Here is a 22,658-nt window from a genome sequence, read left to right on the forward strand (position 1 = left end):
CATCACCCTTGAAAACCATTTCCAGTTCAGGTAGATACAAAGAATTCATTCAGTCTCTCCGCTATGGCCTTATCCTCCCTGAGCACCCTTTTTGCTCCTTGATCATCCAATGGTCCCATGGATTCCCTCACAGGTTTTCTGCTTCTGATGTACCTAAAAAAATTGTTATGAGTTTTTGCCTTTTTCACAAGTTTCTTTTCATAATCTTTCTTAGCTGTCTTTACCAATGCTTTGCATCTAACTTGCCAGTGTTTATGTCTCTTCTTATTTTCTTCATTCGGATTCTTTTTCCATTCTTTAAAGGATTTTTTTTTTTTTTTTTTTTTTTTTTAGCTCTAATAGCCTCTTTCACTTCACCTTTTGACCATGCCGGCTTTCATTTCCTCTTCTTTCCAACTTTGCTGATTAGTGGAATATATCTGGTCTGGGCTTCCATGATGGTATTTTTAAATAACATCCACGTCTGGTTACAGTCCTAACCTTTACAACTGATACTTTTAGCTTCCTTTTAACCATTTTCCTCATTTTATCATAGTCGCCCTTTCAAACATTAAATGCCTCTACAGTAGATTTCTTTTGCGATGTCAATCCCGGTATCAGCTCAAATTTGATCACGTTATGATCACCGTTTCCCAGCGGACCCAACACAGTTAACTCCTGTACTATGCCTTGCATGCCATTAAGGACCAAATCTAAAATAACTGCCCCTCTTGTCGGTTCACGGACCAATTGCTCCAAGAAGCAGTCATTTATGACTTCTAGGAATTTTACCTCCCTAGCACTCTCCGATATAACATTTAACCAGTCAATGTTGGGGTATTGGTGTGTGGAAGAAACAAGCAGCAGCGTTGTGCCTGAATGAAAATACAGATAAGATATTCCTGCTTAGTTTCAACAGTGCTTGGTGTTAGTACACTGTAGCGTTTGATTTTTGATTTTGATGCTGACTGATCCTGTGAATGAAACACTATATGGACATTGTGATAGAACTTCAGTAAACACTGTTGTGGAGTTTTTTTGAGCCCATGAAGCATTAACTGAGGCTTTTTTTCTCCACTTATTGATATGCTGTGTTTAGCTTAGTGCAAAATACTGCGTTTCTCTCTCAACCTATATTGTACTACATAGTGGTCAATGGAGTGATCATTACTGTGTCAAGCATAAGTTTTGCTTTTTCTTTGATAATTGTATTATGCTCTATTGAATTATATAGTAATTGAAATCACCCATGATTATACTTTTGCCCAGTTCTCCAGCTTTCTTAATTTCTGAAAACATTTCTTCCTGTCTGCTCATTTTGTCCTGGGAGACAGTTATATAACCCTACCTTTATATTCCTTCCCTTCACACATGGAATTTCTATCTCTATGGATTCCACACTGCTATCTATGCCATGCAGAATGTTAATTTTTTTTGATTCAATTCCCTCTTTAACATAGAGCGCAACCCCCCCCATTCCAATTTGATCTACTTTATCCTTGCGATATAATTTGTACCCAGGTAATATAGTGTCCCATTGATTGTCCTCCTTCCACCAGGTCTCTGAGATGCCTATTATATCTGCCTCATCATTTAGTGCTATATATTCTAACTCTCCTATTTTATTTTTTAGGCTTCTAGCATTTGTATATAGACACTTCAAATTGTGTTTTTTCCTTGTATCTACAGGCTGCTGGCCTGGGGGTCTTCCAGGACAGGGTTGGGAACCACTGAGCTAGATTGTTTATTTATAGAGTCAATGTTTCAGACTGAAGGGGTGATGGAGGTGGAATGAACTACCTTTGGAGTTGCGTGCTTCTGTAAGTCTGTTGTATTTTCTCAAGCAATTAAAAATATAAATGTTTACTCAAGTTTATTGCACCTAAGATTTAGGTAAATTGTTATAGTCCCTTTATTGCATTGTTGCTTGTTATTAATGATTGCATGACTTATTTAAGTTTTAGGGCTCCTTTTACGAAGGTGTGCTAGCATTTTTAGCGCACGCACCGGATTAGCGCGCTATAGCGCACTAGCTGAAAAACTACCGCCTGCTCAAGAGGAAATGGTAGTGGATAGCGTACATGCTATTCTGCGTGTTAAGGCCCTAACGCGCCTTCATAAAATGATCCCTTAGTCTTTTAAAGCAGTATGTGATTTTTAAGAACATAAGAAGTTGCCTCCGCTGAGGCAGACCAGAGGTCTATCTTGCCCAGTGGTCCACTCCCGCGGCGGCCCATCAGGCCTACTTGCTTGAACAGTGGTCCTTGACTAATTTTATAACTTACCTCTAATCCTATCCCTATAACCTATCTATAACCTACCTCTACTCCTATCTGTACCTCTCAATCCCTTTGTCCTCCAGGATGATTTTATTGTATGTCTAGTCTATGCACTGTTTTATTGCGCATGTATTAATTTGTACCCCACTTAGAATTGTGGGCTAATGTGGGCTATAAATTTACATAAATAAAATAAAAGTGATGCAGTGGTTAAAGCTACAGCTTCAGCACCCTGAGATTGTAGGTTCAAACCCACACACTGCTCCTTGTGATTCTGGGCAAGTCACTTAGGGCTAGATTCCCTAAACCAATGGTCTCAAACTCAAACCCTTTGCAGGGCCACATTTTGGATTTGTAGGGCCTCAGAAAAAATAGTTAATGTCTTATTAAAGTAATGACAATTTGAGGTAAAACTCTTTATAGTTTATAAATCTTTCTTTTTGGCTAAGTCTTAATAATAATATTGTCATTTATAGCTAAAGAGACATATGATCAAGAAACTTTTATTTTACTTTTGTGATTATGATAAACGTACCGAGGGCCTCAAACTACTACCTGGCGGGCCGCATGTGGCCCCCAGGCTGCGAGTTTGAGACCACTGCCCTAAACACACCTTTCCGATCCGATCCGTAGGTGATCCGTGGCCAAGTCTTGCCGAGTGACCGATTCACTAAAGCAGTGGTTCCCAACCCTGTCCTGGAGGACCATCAGGCCAATCGGGTTTTCAGGCTAGCCCTAATGAATATGCATGGAGCAGATATGTATACCTGTCACTTCCATTATATGCTTAGGGATATATGGAAGTTACCGGTATGTATTATGGTGTATTCAGCTGGTGACAGTGAACTTTTTTTTTAGCCATCACTGGCTTTATGACCTGATATTCAATGCAGGGCCACATCTGGGCACTGGTATTAAATATTCAGGTTTATGCAGCCAGCTTTGTCTTATGCAGGTAAGTGCAATATTTAGCACTTAACCGCCTAAGCATCACCGCATAAAGATAGGACTGTGATTTATGCGGTCTGATTTGGCCGTTTAACATAAGTGCTGATATTCAGCATTTAAGCACCTAAGTGTTGAATCCATCTCCGGACTGCCCCCAAAATAGCAGTCCGTGCTGATATTCAGCGCTAACCGGTTAAGTATGGCTTAATATCCACGGATAGCCCCGTATAAATGAGTAACTGGCCGGAAGCCTTGCCTAACCCCTTAAATCGCTTTGAATATCGATCAGTAAGAATTCCTGAATTTGCAGCCTAGGAGTTTTTCTGATTCATTACACAGTCTCTCCTCCCTGCCAATTTTTGCTCATAGTTGACAAGCTTGAGCTTTCTCTGGCCAGAAGCTTATCAGTTAGAAAAACACAAGTGGGGTGGGAAAAGGCAGTGTTGCGGCAAGATGTTACATACTTCCTCTTAGCTTTCAATCTACATATAGCAATACCAGTAATGACAAAGAACAGCCAGCCTAATTTTCAGACGTGACTGAATGCCTAATCCCCCGGAATTTAGGACACTCAGCCGTGGCTAAATATACGAGACTAAACATCACCCCAAGTCCAGATGCCCCCCTTCTCTCCCAATTTCAGTAGTTTAGCAGGGGGGTTCAAATGTCCCCCATGATCCCCCACCCCTACGCAAGGATTCTGTAAAAGTGAGCAGAGAGGGTAGTTCCCCCAACATTCCCACCCTGCCAACACACACTATAAGCACCTGTGGGAAGGAGTTGAGGGGGGAGAGAGAGAGAGAGAAGCACCCATGGGGGAGGGAATTGGAGGGGGAGAGAAACAATTAAAGGATAGAGAGGATGGGAAGGGGGTGGGGTAGGGATTGGAAGGTAGGGTGGGGCTGGAGCCAGGGTGAGTGGGGGCAATCATGTGTACTCTTTTTTGACTTCACAAATATAGTAACTCTAACTCTTGATTACTCATGGAGGAATTCTTCATATTTTGAAAAGTCTGCATACACTATTTAAAAATTCTGCATCATTTATTTGTAATAGTTTTGCACAGTAACACAAGGCTTGAAATTCTCTCCTCATGCTCCAGCCTCCCCAGTTCCATAGCACACTCCAACTGCAGTTAAGTTAGGTTAGGTTATTTATTCCTGATAAACCACTGATTACTGTCATACAGATTGTGGTGTAGAACTCGGGAAAAAACAATTCAGAAAAAGAATTACAATTTGTGACAGCAAGGAACATCATCCACTTTAAAATGGAAGAGAGAAACATTCTGTAGAGGGCTTCTAGGACAACATCTGAAATCCATCCTATCAAGACAAATAGACCAATCGAAAAAGGTGAGTGAATATTCTGCATTGACTTAAGTTAACAAAAGATTCCTCTCCTTGTAAAAACTACAGAAGTTTGTTCCATAAATATGGAGCCAAGAAATAAAACACACCCCGATAGGTTGCCTCATGACGCGCTGCAAACAGAGAAGGCAAGTCACTCCTGGGCCTCTCCAGAAACGGAGAGCTGTCCATGGCCCTGGATTTATGGAGTAGCTGATGTTGCCAAATAACTCCCTTCCCAACAAGACCCTTAAATTCTGTCTGCCCCCAATATCTTCTCCCATATGCAAAATCCCACCTCACATTCTCTCTTCTCCCCTTCGCGATGGAACTGCTCTCATTTGAGGAAAGACTAAAGAGGTTAGGGCTCTTCAATTTGGAAAAGAGACAGCTGAGGGGAGATATGATTGAAAACGACAAAAACCCGAGTGGTGTAGAATGGGTGCACGTAGATTGATATTTTACTCGTCAAAAACTACAAAGACCAGGGGACACTCAGTGAAGTTACAGGGAAATACTTTTTTCCACTCAGAGAATAGTTAAAACTCTGGAACACATTGCTAGAGGATGTGGTAGCAGCAGTTAACCTAGTTGGCTTTAAAAAAGATTTGGACAAGTTCCTGGAGGAAAAGTACATAGTCTGCTATTGAGCCAGACATGGAGGAAGCTACTGCATGCTCTGGATGGGTAGCATGGAATGTCGTTACTGTGTGGGGTTTTGCCAAGTACTTATGACCTGAATTGGCCACCGTGAAGATGGATACTGATCTAGATGGACCACTGGTCTAACCCAGTTAGGCTATTCCTATGTTGTGTTATCTCTTGCCTTTTGGTGTAGACCCTGCACCAGTTTGATTGCCTTTCATCTGACTACTTCTAGCCCTTTCTTCATCCTTTTTGAGATACGTCCTTCAGAACTGAACACAGTATTCTAAAAGATACCTCACCCACCTCTATGGGGGCACTGTGCCCTCTTTTTTCTTTTTGGTATGCCTCTCCAAGCAGCCTTCATCCCTCTGGCTCTAGTCACCAATTTATCACACTCTTTTGCTACTTTGAAATGATCAGGCACTATAATCTGAAAGTCTCTCCTCTGATTACTGCACATCAATCTTTTCTCATTTTCACATATAGTGAAATTTCTGCAGCCCCAACCAAAGTATGACCTTGCCTGATTTTTGGTTTTTGCACCGAAGCTCACAGCCAAGTATTCCTCCAATTTTTTTAAATCACTTTTTGTTTCTTCCCTCGGATGTATCCTTTTTGTTTCAGATCTTTGTGAAATCTGCAAAATGAAAAATTTCCCTTCTAACTCCCAAAAGACGGCCAAAGTTATAGAGTAGAGCCGCTGTCAGGGATCAGGATCAATCCCTGAGGCACTCTACTAATCACCTCTAGCTCCTCAGAGATCAAAAGGAATATACAGGAGCTAAATCCCAACCTCAGGAGCCAACTCCATAAATGCAGAATTTCTTTTGTTTGCTGGAAAGTTGTGATTTTACCCTATGTCTGAAAATTTCTATGTAAATGTCTAGTTTTGTCCATCCTGTGGGGTAAAATATAGTGGTACCTTGGTTTGCAAGCATAATTTGTTCCAGAAGCATGCTCGTAATCCAAAGTGCTCGTATATCAAAGCACAGTTCCCCATATGCCATAATGGCAACTCGGATGATTCGTTTCACTGACTTAATAGGTACATCTCTCCGATCCCCAACCCGAGCCGACACCCGACTCATATCCCTTCTTCTGTCTCCTCCCACTGCTGTCCTCCACTTTGACACCTTATCCCGGTAACCGGCTTTGCTGCTCCCCCCGAGGCCACCAGCGCTGCTCCCTCCCTTCGCGACCGAGATCGCTTCCTCCCCCCACTGACTGGCCCTGTGCTTACCCATGCGCCGGTGCTGAAAGTGCCTTCCGCTGGTTCTCTGCTGGGCTGCTGCAGGGCCTTGAGCATCTGCGCATGCTTAAGGCCTTCTGGCTCTCACCCTCTCCAAGACTCTCATGAGAGTCATTAAAACTTGCAAAGTTTAATCTTTATGACTGGTACCTACGTTGTGAGCATTCATGCTCATAAAAACCTTTCCAAATATTTTTCCTCATCTTGCTTATATGCCTTATTTGATACCTTGTTTTCTCCTTTACTCTGTTATTAAAGAGTGAACTATCCACTGTCTTCAACATGGCTTGTCAGGAAGGACATCCCAAATCCATCTGCTACCCTCCTCCTCCATCTCATCTGAACACCTGGCCACATATTGTCTGAACTACTCATTTAGGATCCAGCTTCCTCAGGGGTCCTGAGATGTGCTTTGGCATCAGAGATGACAAATGTGGATAATTAGAGATCTACAAAAGACTGTGAGCGGGGCAGCGGGTCATGCGACTCTCTCATTAGGGGGCAAGGGGAGAGTCACACGACCCGCTGCCTCGCTCAAGGTCTTTTGTAGATCTCTAATTATCCACATTTGTCATCTCTGATTTTAAAACACATCTCAGGACCCCTGAGGAAGGCGTGTTGGGTCCCATTTTATACATATGTGGAATTTCACTGCAACTTTATAACTGACTGAATAAATGCCTTCATCGAGAACATCTTCTCCATAGTTTTGTTTGCTTTTTCATTTACTGTGGGTCGTCTTCTCTTGCTGTTTACTTTTTCTATATTTTTTGCATTCATGGTCATGCACTAACGTTGCTATTAGCAAGAAGTCATTTAAAAAAATTCTCATGTGTACTTACTGCTACTCAATTCGTGGGTGGTAAGAGATCATATGCTATCCCCATGCTAGTCCAGTTAGCACACTGCAATGTAGCTGCACTGATTAGAGCAGGAACACCCTCTTCCCCAGACACACCCCTCCCCATCCATAAAATGTTTTGGAGCGAGATTAGCCCACCCACATTTGGCACTTACCACAGGATGCCTGAGCAAGTTCTGCAGTATGCCAATAGGCATTAGTGCCTAATGCACCTTAGTAAAAGGACTCCAAATTTATGTCTACCAGTTGTTCTCACATCATTTGCTGAGAAAGGGGAAAGGCATTCTACTCACAATATCACAGGGTGACATGAATTTGCATTCTGGCCTCCAGAACACATATCAGCCATGATGCCCCTCCCTGAACCAGACAAAATAATTTCGTACCACAGTGAAAACATCAATTTCACTTACCTTTTTATTTTACTCATCTAGAAGTGTTTTCTGAAAGAGATTGCAATGGTTTATACTGGGAAAAAAATGGTTTCAGACATGCATTCTGCAAAACATCATAGATTCACATTCTAAAGCAGAGCTTACGTGAGGCTCTTGTAAAGGAAGAAAGCCCTCTAAATGCCAGCCAAATGTAGTCCTACTTTTGCTCCTAGCATGTGACATCTAATCCTTAGCTTGGATGAACATGCTCACTTTGAATTTGTTCTCCGATTTGGCTGGTGTTGGAATGTGGCCCTTTCTCTTGAAGGTGGTAAAGTGCTTGCATTGTGGGCATGGCTTGGTGCTGGAGTCCATGCGGCTGAGTTCCAGGAAGTACTTATACTTGATGATGTCATCATGTGGCAGGTTGTAGAGGACCGTCGTTTCTTCCAGGTGTTCGCTGCACTCGGTGATTGGGCACTTGATCTCTGCTTGACTCAGCTGTACCTGCAAGTAAACAGAAAGGGATCGCGCTGCATTATAGTTATTAAAAAAAAACCCTCTCAGCTGGTTTCCTGCAATGTTGACAGAATCCAGTTTAAAAGTGGTGGAAACAGAACACAACATGTCATAAGTTGAGTGTTATAGATTTAAAAGTTTGCAACAGATTACGATTATCTTATAACTAATGACTTTGTTACTGTTAAGTAGAAAAGTAGAATCCCCATATATAAATGCAGAAGTCCAGAGAATGAGCAAAAAGTCAATGTCAAAATGCAGTGACTTATGTGCAGGTCAGGCTGCTTAGGGGAGGCTTCAACAATTTTTTTTATATCTAAGAACCTGCACAGAAATGTAAGAACCTGCAGCTAAGAGTTCTCTCAACCTTTCTCACCATGGATGGGATGTGGGAATGAGGGAGAAATAAGGGATGGCCTGCCACAACTCCTTTAGGACCTCAGCTACTAACGTTTCTCCCCCTCCCCAATTTTGTGTGTCTCTAGGGAAAATAAGAGTAGTAAACCAGACCATTCCCATCCAAAACACACACAAAGAAGCAATCACCAAAGGTCCTCCAACAGTCTCCCTTTTCTTATCCCTCCATCCTGTTTTGTAGCCTTCTAAATCTCCCTCTCTCTTAGGTTTATTTCTTTCTAGTCTCATATATTTATCCCCAGAAGTTTCAATCCCCTCTACCAACTTAACTCACTGCATTTCAAGGCAGACTGGTAGAAAGGAGATAATTCATCAAGTGGTGTTAGGGTTGTAAGTCATGTTAGTTGACTCTAATGCTGGTTTTCTAAAAATAGCACATTAAGGTCACTGTGTGTTATGGTGTAATGAGATGCAAAATATGCAAATGCATGCTTTGCATCTCATTACTATGTAAACAGCCTAACATGACTTGCGGTAATACACTACAAGTTGACTTGGGGACGAAATACCACAGAAAATAAAGACAGTTTTTTGCTGAGGTCATTTTACTGTCCGGGAGCATCAGCCACACAAAGCCACAGACTAATGCTCCTGGCTGGTGGCGCTGGAACTACCTCACAGACCTAACCCCCCTTATGGCTACCTGTATTATCACTGGTGGTCTGGAGGAGTCCATGGGGAGTGGTTTAGGGTCCGCCGCTCTTCTGCCGAAGCGATGCCCAAGCACTCCTAGCTACTCCAGCACTGTCATCAAAATGGTGCCCCTAGAGGCAGTCTTGCATGACTGCCACTAAGGGCACAATTTTGATGATGGCGCTGGAGTGACCAGGAGAGATTGGCAACACTCCTGGCCAAAGAGCCTTTGACTCCAGACCACCCCCAGTGGATACCCCTCAACTCCCCAGACCCTCTCTTCCCGGACCACTAATAATAAGTCAGGTAGCCATGAGATGGGGTGAGTATACCTGGTGGGGGTCGAACATCAAGGGAGTTAGGTCTGTGGGTGGAGGAAACCCAGTGCTGGAGGCCAGAAGCATCATGCTATGGCTTTGCATAGCCCTATGCTCCTGGCCCAAGGGAATAATGCTGTTTGCAAGGTGGCTTACAAGCTGTGTTATTCCTGTAAGATGGGATTCAGCAACCTGCAATATTGGGATATTACAGGTTGCTGAATCCCAAGGGTCATCAAGGTGTGGTAAAGGGTGATCCTTGATGAATTCCTCCCTTAAATCTGCATGTCTTAAATTTTCTGCAGATGTTAGTCTCCAAAAAAAATTACTATATGAATGCTTGAAAAAGGCAAATTTACTATTTTCCTATTAGTCAGAAATGGGGAAGTTCACATCTATCAGTCTATTAGATAGGCAGGGGTCAGCTTGTTGTATTGCATCCTCTATAATAAAACCCTAAGCGTGTATCCTCTATAATATTGCATTGCATCCTCTATAATAAAACCCCGCCTCCATGGCCATGTTCCATTTGCGGCATGTGCGGCTGTTTGCGGCACACGCGGCGGTTGGAAGCCGACCTCAATAAAAAAAAAAATAAATAAACAATGCCGGCCTACATGAAAAAAAAACCCCACTGCCCATGGAAATGAACAGGAAGCGAAGGACCGCTGCACACAGTTGCGCAATCAACTCTAACTCATTATCCCTCCCTCCTCCTCTTCACCTAGGTGTCCCGGACTCCCTCTTCTCCCTCACCCACCCCTATCTGTTTCAGGGGGGGGGGGGAATTTAGCACCCTGGAGGAGGACAGGGAGAGAGTGTGAGCGTTGGAGATAGCTCCACATAAGGCGGCACTGCAGGCACTCCGGCAACGGGAAGAGGAGGAGAGAGTCCGATGATCAGGATGATAGGGAGAGACCGCTGGAATTTGGAACAAATGGTGCTGCTGGACAGGGGGGAAGGTAAAAGTAAGGTAAAAGGCCTACTGCTAGACAGTGGGAGCAGAGAATGGAGGGGGGGGGGTTGTTGCTGGACAGAGGGGAGAAAAAAGTAAGGAAGAAGGGCTGCTAGCACCTGTTAATGTAAAGGACTAAAAAACTAGTAGATAATATTTTATGATTCTTTGCTTTGTACAACTTGTCTGTATCTTGCCTTGTTAACATTTATATTACATTTGTATTTTATTAAAATCAATAAAAATCTTTGAACTGAAAAAGAAATGGGGAAATCAGAATACTAAAAGAGCAACCAGAGCCTGCATCAGGGGCAAAATAAACATTATTCCAGGAACATAAACCATGCCTGGTAAAAAAAACATTTAGAAAAGCCAATAGGTTGCTTAAAATGAGCTCTCAGAGCTCAGTGTACTTTGAAAACCAATGAAAGTCTTCTAAAATGTCAAAAGTTGCTCTTTTAATAAAGTGTTTATTATGATGGCCACTGGCTCTTGCTCCTTTTTCTTTGGACTTATAAAGTAGACTGCTGCAGCTGTATCTTGCCTCTTTTCTTGCTATCCAAAAAAGGTGAAGGCCAGCCAACAAGAAGGCCAGAAACTTACAATAAGCAAATTGTGGGTAATATATCCTGTGACAGTTCAAACCTGATGGGTATACTTGAAAGCCCAAGTGAAACCATTCATAAGTATGTAACACTTTTGGTGAAAATTCCCCCCACCCCCAAAAGACAAATAATGCATGTACTTCTGTTAGCAACAGACTTTTTAAAGGGAATTCAGGGGAGGGGCCTTGGCTGTCTGAGACAATCAGGGCCTTAGACCCCCTCCCATGCATCCTAGGATATACTGGGAAGGGGAAGACTGCCATTTTGGAGTGGCGGGCCTGTGGGCAGAAGTGACTGGGCATCCCTCCTGCTGTCATTTTCACTCAGAGGTATGGGAGTGGTTCCGGGAGGGAACGAGGACCAGGGGGCTGAAGCAGGAGGAATTTTTTTCTAAGGACGGGAAGTGGGGGAAAGGAGGGGAGTCCTGGTGGGGGGGGGGGGGTGTCAGTTCAGTGGGGTGGGGGAGGGTTGCGGCAGCAGGTGGGAGTGGACATCCCTCTTGTCAATTTTTTATCTAAGTCAACAATATTCAGGGAAAAAGGTATAAAAAATACCTCAATTACAAAAATGAAAAAATAGGGAGTGAAAAAGTTTGTGTAATCAAAAAAAACCCACTTCCCTGGATATGCAATAGTAATGATTTGACAATGCTATACATATGTAAAGATCAGCTCAGAGATATGGAGGGGCTTTTACAGAAGGCAAAACCCCACTTATACACCTCACCACCCAATCATTGCTGTATCTTCCATACTTTGAAGCATAAAAAGTGCCAGTTCGTGCCAAATTAATCTCAAATCAGTGTGAACAAATCAAAAAATTAAAGTTGCTTAACTTAAAGCTGTGGAGGGGCATAATCAAAAAAAGCGTCTAAGTCCCCTTTTGGCCTAAGTCCTTAAACGTTCAACCCAGAAGCAGGGAAAGTGTCCATAACCAAACGTCCTTGTTTTGATTATGGCCTTCCTTTGCCTAAACGTCCAATCACCACTACGTCTAAAAGTACACCCACACGACGTCTACACTTTTCAGCCATAATGAAACAAATAAACACCTAAGCCCCAAACGTCTAACAGAAGGGCTTTTAGGCGAAGGAGGAGCCTGTCCTTCGCCTAAAAGCTGGATTCTGTAACCGGTGTCTGTCAAAAACAACACCGGTTACAGAATCCACCTCCCACAACGATCCAGGCAGGAGGATGCCCAAGCCCTCCTGCCATGTCGAACCGCGACACCCCCCCCCCCTCTGTTAGGCCCTTCCACTCTAGAATACTCATTCCCCTCTACACAAATATTGACTAATCCAACTAATCAGGGATGAGCAACCTGTTGTCCACAGGCCAAATGCAGCTTATTGAATTTTATGTAGACACTGAGGCTATGGGAAATACACAAAAAATATCAGTAACCAAGCTTTGGCAATTTTAAATACTGTATTTTATAAATATTTTCAGAAAAGTCATTCTAGCAATTTGCTTCCATCATTTTTAATTAAATTTTTACTCCTTTATTATAGAAGGTCTGTGGAACTCTGTGCATTTCCAGTTCTGACAATATGTAATATTGTAGCACACAAGGGCAGTACTGACTTTCACGTGACCATCTGTGTATAACTGCTGCCCATCCCTACCATGGGTGTTACTCCAGCAAGAGGGGGGGGGGGCAGGATAACTCTCTTTGCTCCAGCCCCGATAGCACCTTCCTGTGAATATCAGTAGCTGACCCATAGAAAAATGGGAGATGGAGCTGTATGGTCCATTTCAGAGGCTGCTACTGTGCAAAATGTGGTTCTGTTTCACTCTGGACTCCTGTGCCCCATCTTGGTGAGGTGTAATTAATATACAGGGGGCCCACAAAAACACTCCTTGATTTTAAATGGTTACAAAACCAAAATTTATTAGAATATTCTTTCACCTTTGAGGCTACAGTTTTATCACCTCATAAAGTTTCATATGGTATCTGTTGAATTACATACACTCAATGTGTGCCCCACCTGTTACTCGGCAAACATCGATGCGATAATCGAGCTCTGACCAGACTCTCCGAAGCATATCCGGCGTGATCGCGTTTATAGCTTCAGTGATGTGTTCCTGTAGATCATCCATAGTTGTGGGTAGTGGAGGTAAGTACACTCTGTCTTTCATGTATCCCCAAAGGAAAAAGCCACAAACAGTAATGTCCGGTGATCACAGGGGCCACTTAAGGAATACCTGGTCATTTTATTGTGTTGCATTGTCTGAAGGTTGTAACTTTTGCACCAATTAAAGTAAAAGCGATTGTGTAAGATCATGCTTTTTGGGACTTGTATTTGCTGTATTTATAAACATATTCCATTAAGTTTTGATTTTGTAACCATTTAAAATCAAGTAGTGTTATTGTGGGCACCCTTTATGTTTTTGCCCAGAAAGTCTTTATTTTTTTTTATACCTGTTTTGGCAATTCTAAACATTAATTAGTTGTTTGCATGATTTTTCATTACAGCAGCTAATCAACATTCAAATTTAAGCAACTTTTTGGGTCTAGTCTACTACACATGGCAAAAGGTGGCCTGTTTTGCAAAAGGGGCCAGCTTTGTAGTAAACATGGAAAAATCACTTCTTCCTCCATCACCTCAAGTGCAAACTTGGGAGACTGATGTACAGATGAAATTTAATATGGACAAATGCAAAGTGATGCACATTGAGAAGAATAACCTGAATCACAGTTACCGGATGCTAGGATCCACCTTGGAGATTAGCGCCCAAGAAAAGGATCTGGGTCTCATTGTAGACAATATGATGAAATCTTCCGCACAATGTGTGGCGGTGGCCAAAAAAGCAAATAGGATGCTAGGAATTATTAAAAAAGGGATGGTTAACAAGATTAAGAATGTTATAAAGCCCCTGTATCGCTCCATGGTGCAACCTCATCTGGAGTATTGCGTTCAATTCTGGTCACCTTATCTCAAGAAAGATATAATGGCACTAGAAAAGATTCAAAGAAGAGCAACCAAGATGGTAAAAGGGATGGGACTCCTCTCGTATGAGGAAAGACTAAAACAATTAGGGCTCTTCAGCTTGTAAAAGAGATGGCTGAGGGGAGATATGATTGAAGTCTACAAAATCCTGAGTGGAGTAGAACGGGTACAAGTTTATCGATTTTTCATTCCGTCAAAAATTACAAAGACTAGGGGACACTCAATGAAGTTACAGGGAAATACTTTTTTAAAACCAATAGGAGGAAATTTTTTTTCACTCAGAGAATAGTTAAGCTCTGGAACGCGTTACCAGAGGATGTGGTAAGAACGGATAGCATAGCTGGTTTTAAGAAAGGTTTGGACAAGTTCCTGGAGGAAAAGTCCATACTCTGTTATTGAGGAAGACATGGGGGAAGCCACTTCTTGCCCTGGATTGGTAGCATGGAATATTGCTACTCCTTGGGTTTTGGTCAGTGACCTGGACAGGCTACTGGGCTTGATGGACCATTGGTTAGACCCAGTAAGGCTATTCTTATGTTTGCACATTAACTAGCACAAAAGAGGGGGAGAGTATGGTGCAGTGGTTAGACCTACAGCTTACGCACCCTGAGGTTCTGGGTTCAAACCCACGCTGCTCCTTGTGACCCTGGGCAAGACATTAAATTGCCCCAGGTACATTAGATAAACTGTGAGCCCACCAGGAAAAACAGGGAAAAATGGGCACTCTAAATAGTAGAGTGAAAATACTCCCGCATTAACTCTCTGCACTTGCCATACATGAACAGTAACATTAGCGTCCGATACGCAAAAAAAAAAAAGCTCCTCTGTGGTTAAGATAGAGCTTACAGGAATGGGGCTAGGGACAGCAACAAAACTTGAGTACCTGAATAAATTCATGTAAACCGTTCTGAGCTCCTCTGGGAGAACAGTATAGAAAATTGAATGAATAAATAAACAAAAATAATGGCACTTTTGAACATAAGAATTGCATTTGCTGATTGTCCAGCCTTCTTCGAATGTGAACCGCCTAGAAGTCTTTCGACTACGGCAGTATAGAAGAATAAAGTTATTATTATCAAGCCCAGTATCCTGTTTCCAACAGTGGCCAACCCAGGTCCCAAGTACCTAGCTAGAACCAAGTAGTAAAATAGATTTTATGTTGCTTATCGTAGGAATAAGCAGTGAATTTCCCCAAGCCATCTCAGTAATGGCCTAGACTTCGCTTTTAGGATATTACCCAAGCCTGTTTTAAACCCCGCCAAGCTAACTCATTTCATCCCATTCTCCAGCAACAAATTCCAAAGCGTAAAGAAATATTTTCACTTGTAGATGTATTTGCTTAATGCAGAGAGAGCCCCTTTTGCTAAAAAAATAATAATTTTTGCACTTCAGTGTTTGAGTTTGTAGCTCAGATAATGGAGGGTAAAGTGACTTGTCCATAGTCGCAAGAAGTACCACCCAATGGAATTTGAGCCCTTGCTTTGTTAGGTTCTCAGACCACCGCTTTCACCTGCAGCCTACCTTCAATTCCTCTGTAGTTCCTGTACCACTGCAAGAAAATGCAGGGCAATCACTTTAAATTTAGCAACTGTAGATATGACACATTTGTAGCTTTCTCCCTCCCTTAATTCTCACCATACAGAAGATTAAAAAAAGAAAAGAAAAGAAAAAAGATTGCTCAGTTTTAAGTAGGCTCTACAGTATTCACACTCCAACTGAATATATTGTGAGAACAGCACAATTATATCATTACTAAGTAGAAATCTTAAATGTGATATATAATTATACTGTGTGCCTTTCAGCTTATGTTATAGGAAGACTGGGAACATTTGTACAAAGCAGCCTGGAATGAGAAGTATGTTAACTAAAGGGACTCAAAAGAGATACAAAACAGATGCTCATCACTACTCCTGCTCTTTGGGCTAGATTCACTAACCCCCGATTCCGTATCTGATCCGTTCCCGATTGCATGCAGAACGACAAATTCACAAAAGGCCTGCATGCTTATGGGGACAATCGTTAACACGCCTCCTACCCACGGCCAGGATCACTAGAGAGCGATCCTGACACATGTGCAGACACTGACAGTAGTGACAGGAGAAGCAGCCTCCTGTCACTGCTGTCAGGGCTTCTGCCGGCTTTTTATTTTAATCAGGCAGATAATTTGCGTGTATTACACATGCAAAATAACTGCTCAGTTAAAAAATAAAACTAAAAGCCCCCCTCCCGAAGTGCCTCCTCCCTCCCCAAACCCCTAAAAAATGCTGAGCCTAAGGAAGTCCCTGATTGGCTCAGGTGCCACAGGCCCCTCCCAAGAGAGGATGAGTCTGAGGCACCTGAGCCAATCAAGGCCTTAGGCTCCTCCCAGTGCATCACATAATGCACTGGGGCAGGGCCTAAGGCCCACATTTGCGGTGCGTCATCCAGGAGAGGAGGAGACGAATGAGCAGGAAGACTTTGCGGTTCCTCCTGCTCTGGAAGACAGCGCTGGAGGGAGACCTAAGGAGCAGAAGGGACTGAGCACCCCTCTTGCTCCCAACTTTTAGGTATAGGGGAGATCTTGGGCCAGGTCGGGCCAGTCCGGTTGGGGGTGCAGTGCGCCAGTCGGGGTGGGGGGTGGGGGGGGTGGGAGTTGCATGCCATATTCGCGCGGGTGGGGAAGACATCATCGGGTGGTTGCAGGAGGGAGTGGGTCGCCGGGGGAGGGGCCCTCAGATGTTTTTTGACAGGCCTGCCTGTCTTTTTTTTTTAATAGGGCAGGCAAAATATCTGTGCCATGGAAAAAAATGAATAAAAAAAGACAGGCAGGCCTGTAAAAAAAACTTGCAAACCTGTCAGTAATTCAGTTACCAACAGGTCTGCAGCAGTCTGGTTTGCCAATAGTAAAACCTGATTCAAAATAGCCAAGCAATTGTTAGTGAATCAATTGCTTGGCTATTTTGCATGGGGTTTTGCTAATTTGCATGGGAAGGTCAGGATTGGATCGCTACAGGCTTTAGTGAATGGGGTTGGAGGGAAATCTGGTCGCAAAGGGCTCACAAATCGATCGGTTTGCTTAGTTAATCTAGCCCTTAATCCTTTGCATACAACTGTTAGGGGCTATTAGTGGCTCTACACCTCTACCAATTAGGTTAAGTCATTAAAAGAGCTTGGAGAGAATGTATTTTTGCTAACCGCAGAGGAATTTAGAAGGAAAGCCTAACAACCGCGCACATGACTTGGCTCGTTCCGTCCCACTGCATTTATACAGCTCAAATGTGTTGCAGAGCTGCAACTAAGGCACACAGAGGAACAGCGCTGTCTGCACACATGACGAGCTGGAAATCTGCTGATTAAAAGGCAGAAAAAGAATGCAAATCATATGTAACAGTTTCTCAAACATCAATTAGCTACAAAACAGCTAAGTCTAGGGGTATTATCTGTCCACTATGAGAAATTGAGTTTGCACGCATCATTAATAGGCCTGCCGATTTAAACTCCTACAAACATCTGTAATATCTCATACTACCGGCAGACGAAAACAAAACTGTCGGACAACTGGCCAGTCCCTCTTTATCTTAGGCAGACTCTTTCGTAATCTCTGCCGCTTTACTAATTCTGCCTATTTTAACTAGAAGAAAAAAAATAGTCTGCTCAATTCTGGAGTCTGGCCAGAGTGAAGAGTGACTCCATGTGAGTTGGATTTCTTATTTTTTAAGTACCATAATTCTGTTTGCTTTTTAGCACACAAAAAAAAAACCCCTGGGGAAATCATAAAGAGCAAAGAATGAGTGGGCGGATGGTTGGAAAACAAAAATCATAGAATTAAGTAAGATAACATATCAAATTTTACATGTAACTTGACAACAGATTTCAAAAGATAGGATTTTAAAATTTAACTAAACTAAACTAAACCTTAGGTTTGTATACCGCGCCATCTCCACAAGCATAGAGCTCGGCACGGTTTACAGGGTTAGGTTGAAAAGGAGCTACAATGAAGGGTTATAGGAAAGGAGCTAGGAAGATAAAGAGGGACAGGGTACCAAAGAGCGGGAGGTGTTAGGTTTTTGAAAAGAGCCAAGTTTTCAGGTGTTTGCGGAAGGATTGGAGGGAGCTTGAAATTCTGAGCGGGGATGTGAGGTTGTTCCAGAGTTCTGTGGTTCTAAAGGGGAAGGATGTTCCTAGTTTTCCTACGCGGGAGATACCTTTTGCAGAGGGGAATGATAGTTTCAGTTTTTGGGAGGATCTAGTGGAATTAGGGTTAGAGGAGTTCCAGAAGAGTGGGATAACGGGAGGGAGGATGCCATGTAAGATCTTGAAAGCTAAACAGGCACATATTAGGCCCCAGGCAAACATATTTTGTGGACTCCTGCCATGGAACTACATTTATGACTTTTCTGAAACACTCCTCTCCCCCCTCCCCCAAATACACACACCTTTAGAATCTTGCTCACTCCTTTCATGCCCTTCAGGAACTTTATTCTCGGTTCCCCCTCCCCCTCCATTTTCCAGAAGAACCATAGGCAAAACCACAGAGACTAGTTCCAGCTACGGCGACAGCAGCAGGTTGTAAGTGAGCATAGAGAATGTAAAAACCCACAATGTGAATGAAGCGGCTTAGTGGTTAGAACGGTAACCTAAACAACTGAGCAAGTCATTTTCATCCTTCATTGCCTTTGATGTAAACCAGGAAAGCCAAGGATGGACCACCCCAAAGACTGAGATCAAAGACCAAAGGGGTTAAGCTATGGAATGCCCTGTCAGGGCACCTGAGATTATGCCAGGACCATGGCATTTTTAAGAAATTATTAAAAACTCATTTCTAGTTAACGCTTTTCTGTAACTTATGGCAAGCAGATAAGATGCTAAATTGGAGGTTTTATGAATTGTCACACAAGACGTTATAAATAATAACACTGGTAAACTCAATAAAAAATAGAATGAATGGATTGAATCTGAAACAGACAGTGGCATGAGAACAGCGTTTCCATATGGTGAACATCGGCATGCCAAGGTAAGTTAAAGAACTTTTTCCCTTGTTTACCCTGTGCACAGTGGTTGGTTGTTGGTGCCAGGGCCACCAAACTGAGGTCTTTCAGGGGGTAGAGCCAGGAGGTGGAGTGGGCAGGGTTCAGAAACATGGCCAGGCAGAGTGGGATTTGACAGGGATTTTAAAATCCACAAGAGCTGTGCTTACCACAAACCCTCAGGCATGTTCTTCCCCCTTTGGGTACCATAAGCATTGAGGAGCTATGTTTTGGTGCTGTTCCCGCAGTATGGGTTGGGTGGTACTCCCTGTAGCATCGGAGTTCTGAGCATCGTTTCTATGGCAGATAAGTTGGAACAGTTTCTCCCACAGAAATGTACTGGGCTAGTTTTAAGGGAGGTTCCTTTCATTGGAACCGCTGGCCTTGATCTCTGAAACATTTTGGAGAGCCATTTAGCCCCCAGACATTTTATAAAGACATTCTGTCCCCAGGGTAATTTTATAAAAAGGCAATAACCTAGTGGGTCCAATGCCCCTAACCCCACCCCTGAAATAGGACAAATATATCAAAGTTCTCCTCCCTATAAGCCCTGCCCCTTCTATCAATGCTTGCATTGGGTTAGTATAGCCTGGCCCAAGACTCTGATTCCCCCAAGTAGTCCCGGGGGGAAGGAGAAATCCCCACTCACTCCTACCCCTTGCCTGTCTTCTTCAAAATGGTGCCCCTAACCCCTAATGGGTGTCAGGTCAAAAGCGCGCCGGGACAAAGGCGCGCCCAGACAATTGAGCGCAGCGCACGCCGCCACTCTAAATTACTGTTTTTAGCGCTCCGACGGGGGAGGCGTGGGGGGAACCCCCCACTTTACTTAATAGACATCGTGCCGCATTGTGGGGGGTGTGGGGGGTTGTAACCCCCCACATTTTACTGAAAACTTCACTTTTTCCCTGTTTTTAGGGAATGTGGAGTAAAATGTGGAGGGTTACAACCCCCCAAACCCCCCATAACGCCAGCGCGATGTCCCCAACAAAACCCCCCGTCGGAGCCCCTAAAAACTGTAATTTAGAGCAGCGCGGCGGCACGTGCTGCGCTCAATTGTCGGCGCGCGCTTTTGTTTTTCGCGCCGTTGTCTATGAACCCCCCTAATGAGGTCTCACAGTATTACCACCAGAGGTCAGATGGCCAAACAGGAGCATATTAATCCTCACTTCGTTCTCTCCCTCCTATCCCCAGGTTTGTCCCTCTACTGCCTTTATCCTCGTAACCTTTCTCCCCCATCCTTAACTCATCTTCTCTCATCACTCTCCTACTGTCCACTTTGACTTCACCAACCCTCCAACCCTCTATCCTTTCTTTGTACTGCCAGAATAGAGAACCTTGCACAGTAACTATCTCACCGTAAACCTCCTCCTCATGGCTAGTAAGATCTTTTCTGTAATGTGGCCTGCAACAAGCTCTAAATGAATTGCTCTGGCAACTGCATAGATAAACAGTACAATATATGCCTTTCCCTATTGAATGGGCACTGAACCAGTAAAAATAACATCACTTGGTGGACATATGAATGGTTGAGAGGAACTGAAACCTAGGGATCAAAGATTGATAGCAGTTGTCCAGGACAGCAGATGATGGATGACATGGTTCACAGGAAACAGATATAACTTCAGTTACGCAGACGACATAACTATCCTCCTCCCCTTCGAAACCCAAGACAACTCCGCTACTGAACACTTGGAAACAATACTGGACGAAGTAGAAAAATGGATGACAAACCACAAATTAAAACTAAACTCGGATAAAACCAAATTCTTAATGCTTGAAATGGACAAAATCCCATCCATATCAGACCTGGAAATCAAAACTACCAAATACCCAATCCAGACCTCCCTCAAAATCCTGGGAGTGCTGATAGATAGATGCTGCACTATGCAGACTCAAATCAACAAAACTACCCAAAAAGCATTCTTCACAATGCGCAACTTACGAAAAATAAGGAAATTCTTTGACAAAGAACACTACAGGATCATTGTTCAATCCCTGGTACTAGGACTTGTGGACTACTGCAATATCCTATATCTACCATGTCCTACAAAAATGATCAAAAAACTACAGACCATTCAGAACACGGCTCTCAGACTAATCTATTCCCTCGGAAAATATGACCACATAACTAACGCCTACCTAGACTCACATTGGCTACCGATCAGAGCCAGAATCCAATTCAAACTATACTGTCTAATCTTCAAAGCACTCAACGGTACAGCACCTGCCTATCTAATCGATCGCCTACACCGGAACCTTCCACCCAGAATAAGAAGAACACTGACACCATTCTCATACCCACCACTCAACGGCACTCATCGTAAAAAGCTTTACGATAACCTCATAGCAACGCATGCAGCAAAACTCGAACCCTCCATAACCAGATTATTAACCTCAACATCTGACTTCAAAGCATTCCGCAAAGAACTCAAAACGCTACTTTTCAAAAAGCATATTCATAACACCTAATCTCCTCTTCCACATACACCGACCAGGTTACCCACTCCCTGACACCAAATCCTCAACCGACCAAAAACCGGAAAAAGATTTGATATGTAATGTAATATAACTGCTCTCATCCAATGTTACCAAGTCTATACTCATTCTGTAACTATGTCTTACCCTAAATGTCATGTACCCTCCTGGAAATGTCCAGCTTCTTCTTATGTAATCCGCTTTGAACCGCAAGGTACAAGCGGAATAGAAATCACTAATGTAATGTAATGTAATGTAATATCCTAGTACTGAAATGTAGTCAGTTTTGTTCTCTTATCACAGCAGGCACAACTCAGAGGTACCTGAACATAAACTGCTTTGGCTGTACCACAGAAAGGAGGTACAGTCTAGAGAATGACACGGGGACAAATCTTTCCACATCCCGGTGCGAACTCCCGTCCCTGCAAGTTCTTTTCCTGTCCCTGACCCATTCCTGCAAGCTCTGTCCTCATCTGCACTAAGTAGCAACTTTTGAGAGCTCAGATTGTGATGTCATAATGCCTCATTCCATCAATGCCTAAGCTCTGTCCTCATCTGCACAAGCCTCAAACACTTTAAAATCATAAGTAGCAACTTTCGAGAGCTCAGATTGTGATGTCATAATGCCTCATTCCACCAATGCCTAAGCTCTGTCCTCATCTGCACAAGCCTCAAACACTTTAAAATCATAAGTAGCAACTTTCGAGAGCTCAGGTTGTGATGTCATAATGTCTCATTCCACCAATGCCTAAGCTCTGTCCTCATCTGCACAAGCCTCAAACACTTTAAAATCATAAGTAGCAACTTTCGATAGCTCAGATTGTGATGTCATAATGTCTCATTCCACCAATGCCTAAGCTCTGTCCTCATCTGCACAAGCCTCAAACACTTTAAAATCATAAGTAGCAACTTTCAAGAGCTCAGATTGTGATGTCATAATGCCTCATTCCACCAATGCCTAAGCTCTGACCTCATTTGCACAAGCCTCAAACACTTTAAAATCATAAGTATTGGAGTCTTGTGTGGTTAAGGTAGAGCTTACAGGAATGGGGCTAGGGACAGCAACAAAACTCACGGGGATGGGACAGGGAAA

At 43.2% G+C, this 22,658-nt stretch overlaps 1 protein-coding gene across 1 annotated transcript in view; it reads right to left on the reverse strand.

Annotated features, from left to right (window-relative positions):
* Positions 1–22,658, reverse strand: part of RNF217 (ring finger protein 217) — a 266,249-nt gene that overhangs the window by 85,413 nt on the left and 158,178 nt on the right. The window contains exon 2 of the mRNA XM_033937183.1: positions 7,962–8,195. Within this exon, the coding sequence (XP_033793074.1) occupies positions 7,962–8,195 (234 nt within the window). The remainder of the gene's footprint in view (positions 1–7,961; positions 8,196–22,658) is intronic.

Source organism: Geotrypetes seraphini, chromosome 3 (genome assembly GCF_902459505.1).
Source record: "Geotrypetes seraphini chromosome 3, aGeoSer1.1, whole genome shotgun sequence".
NCBI classification, from domain to species: Eukaryota; Metazoa; Chordata; class Amphibia; order Gymnophiona; family Dermophiidae; genus Geotrypetes; species Geotrypetes seraphini.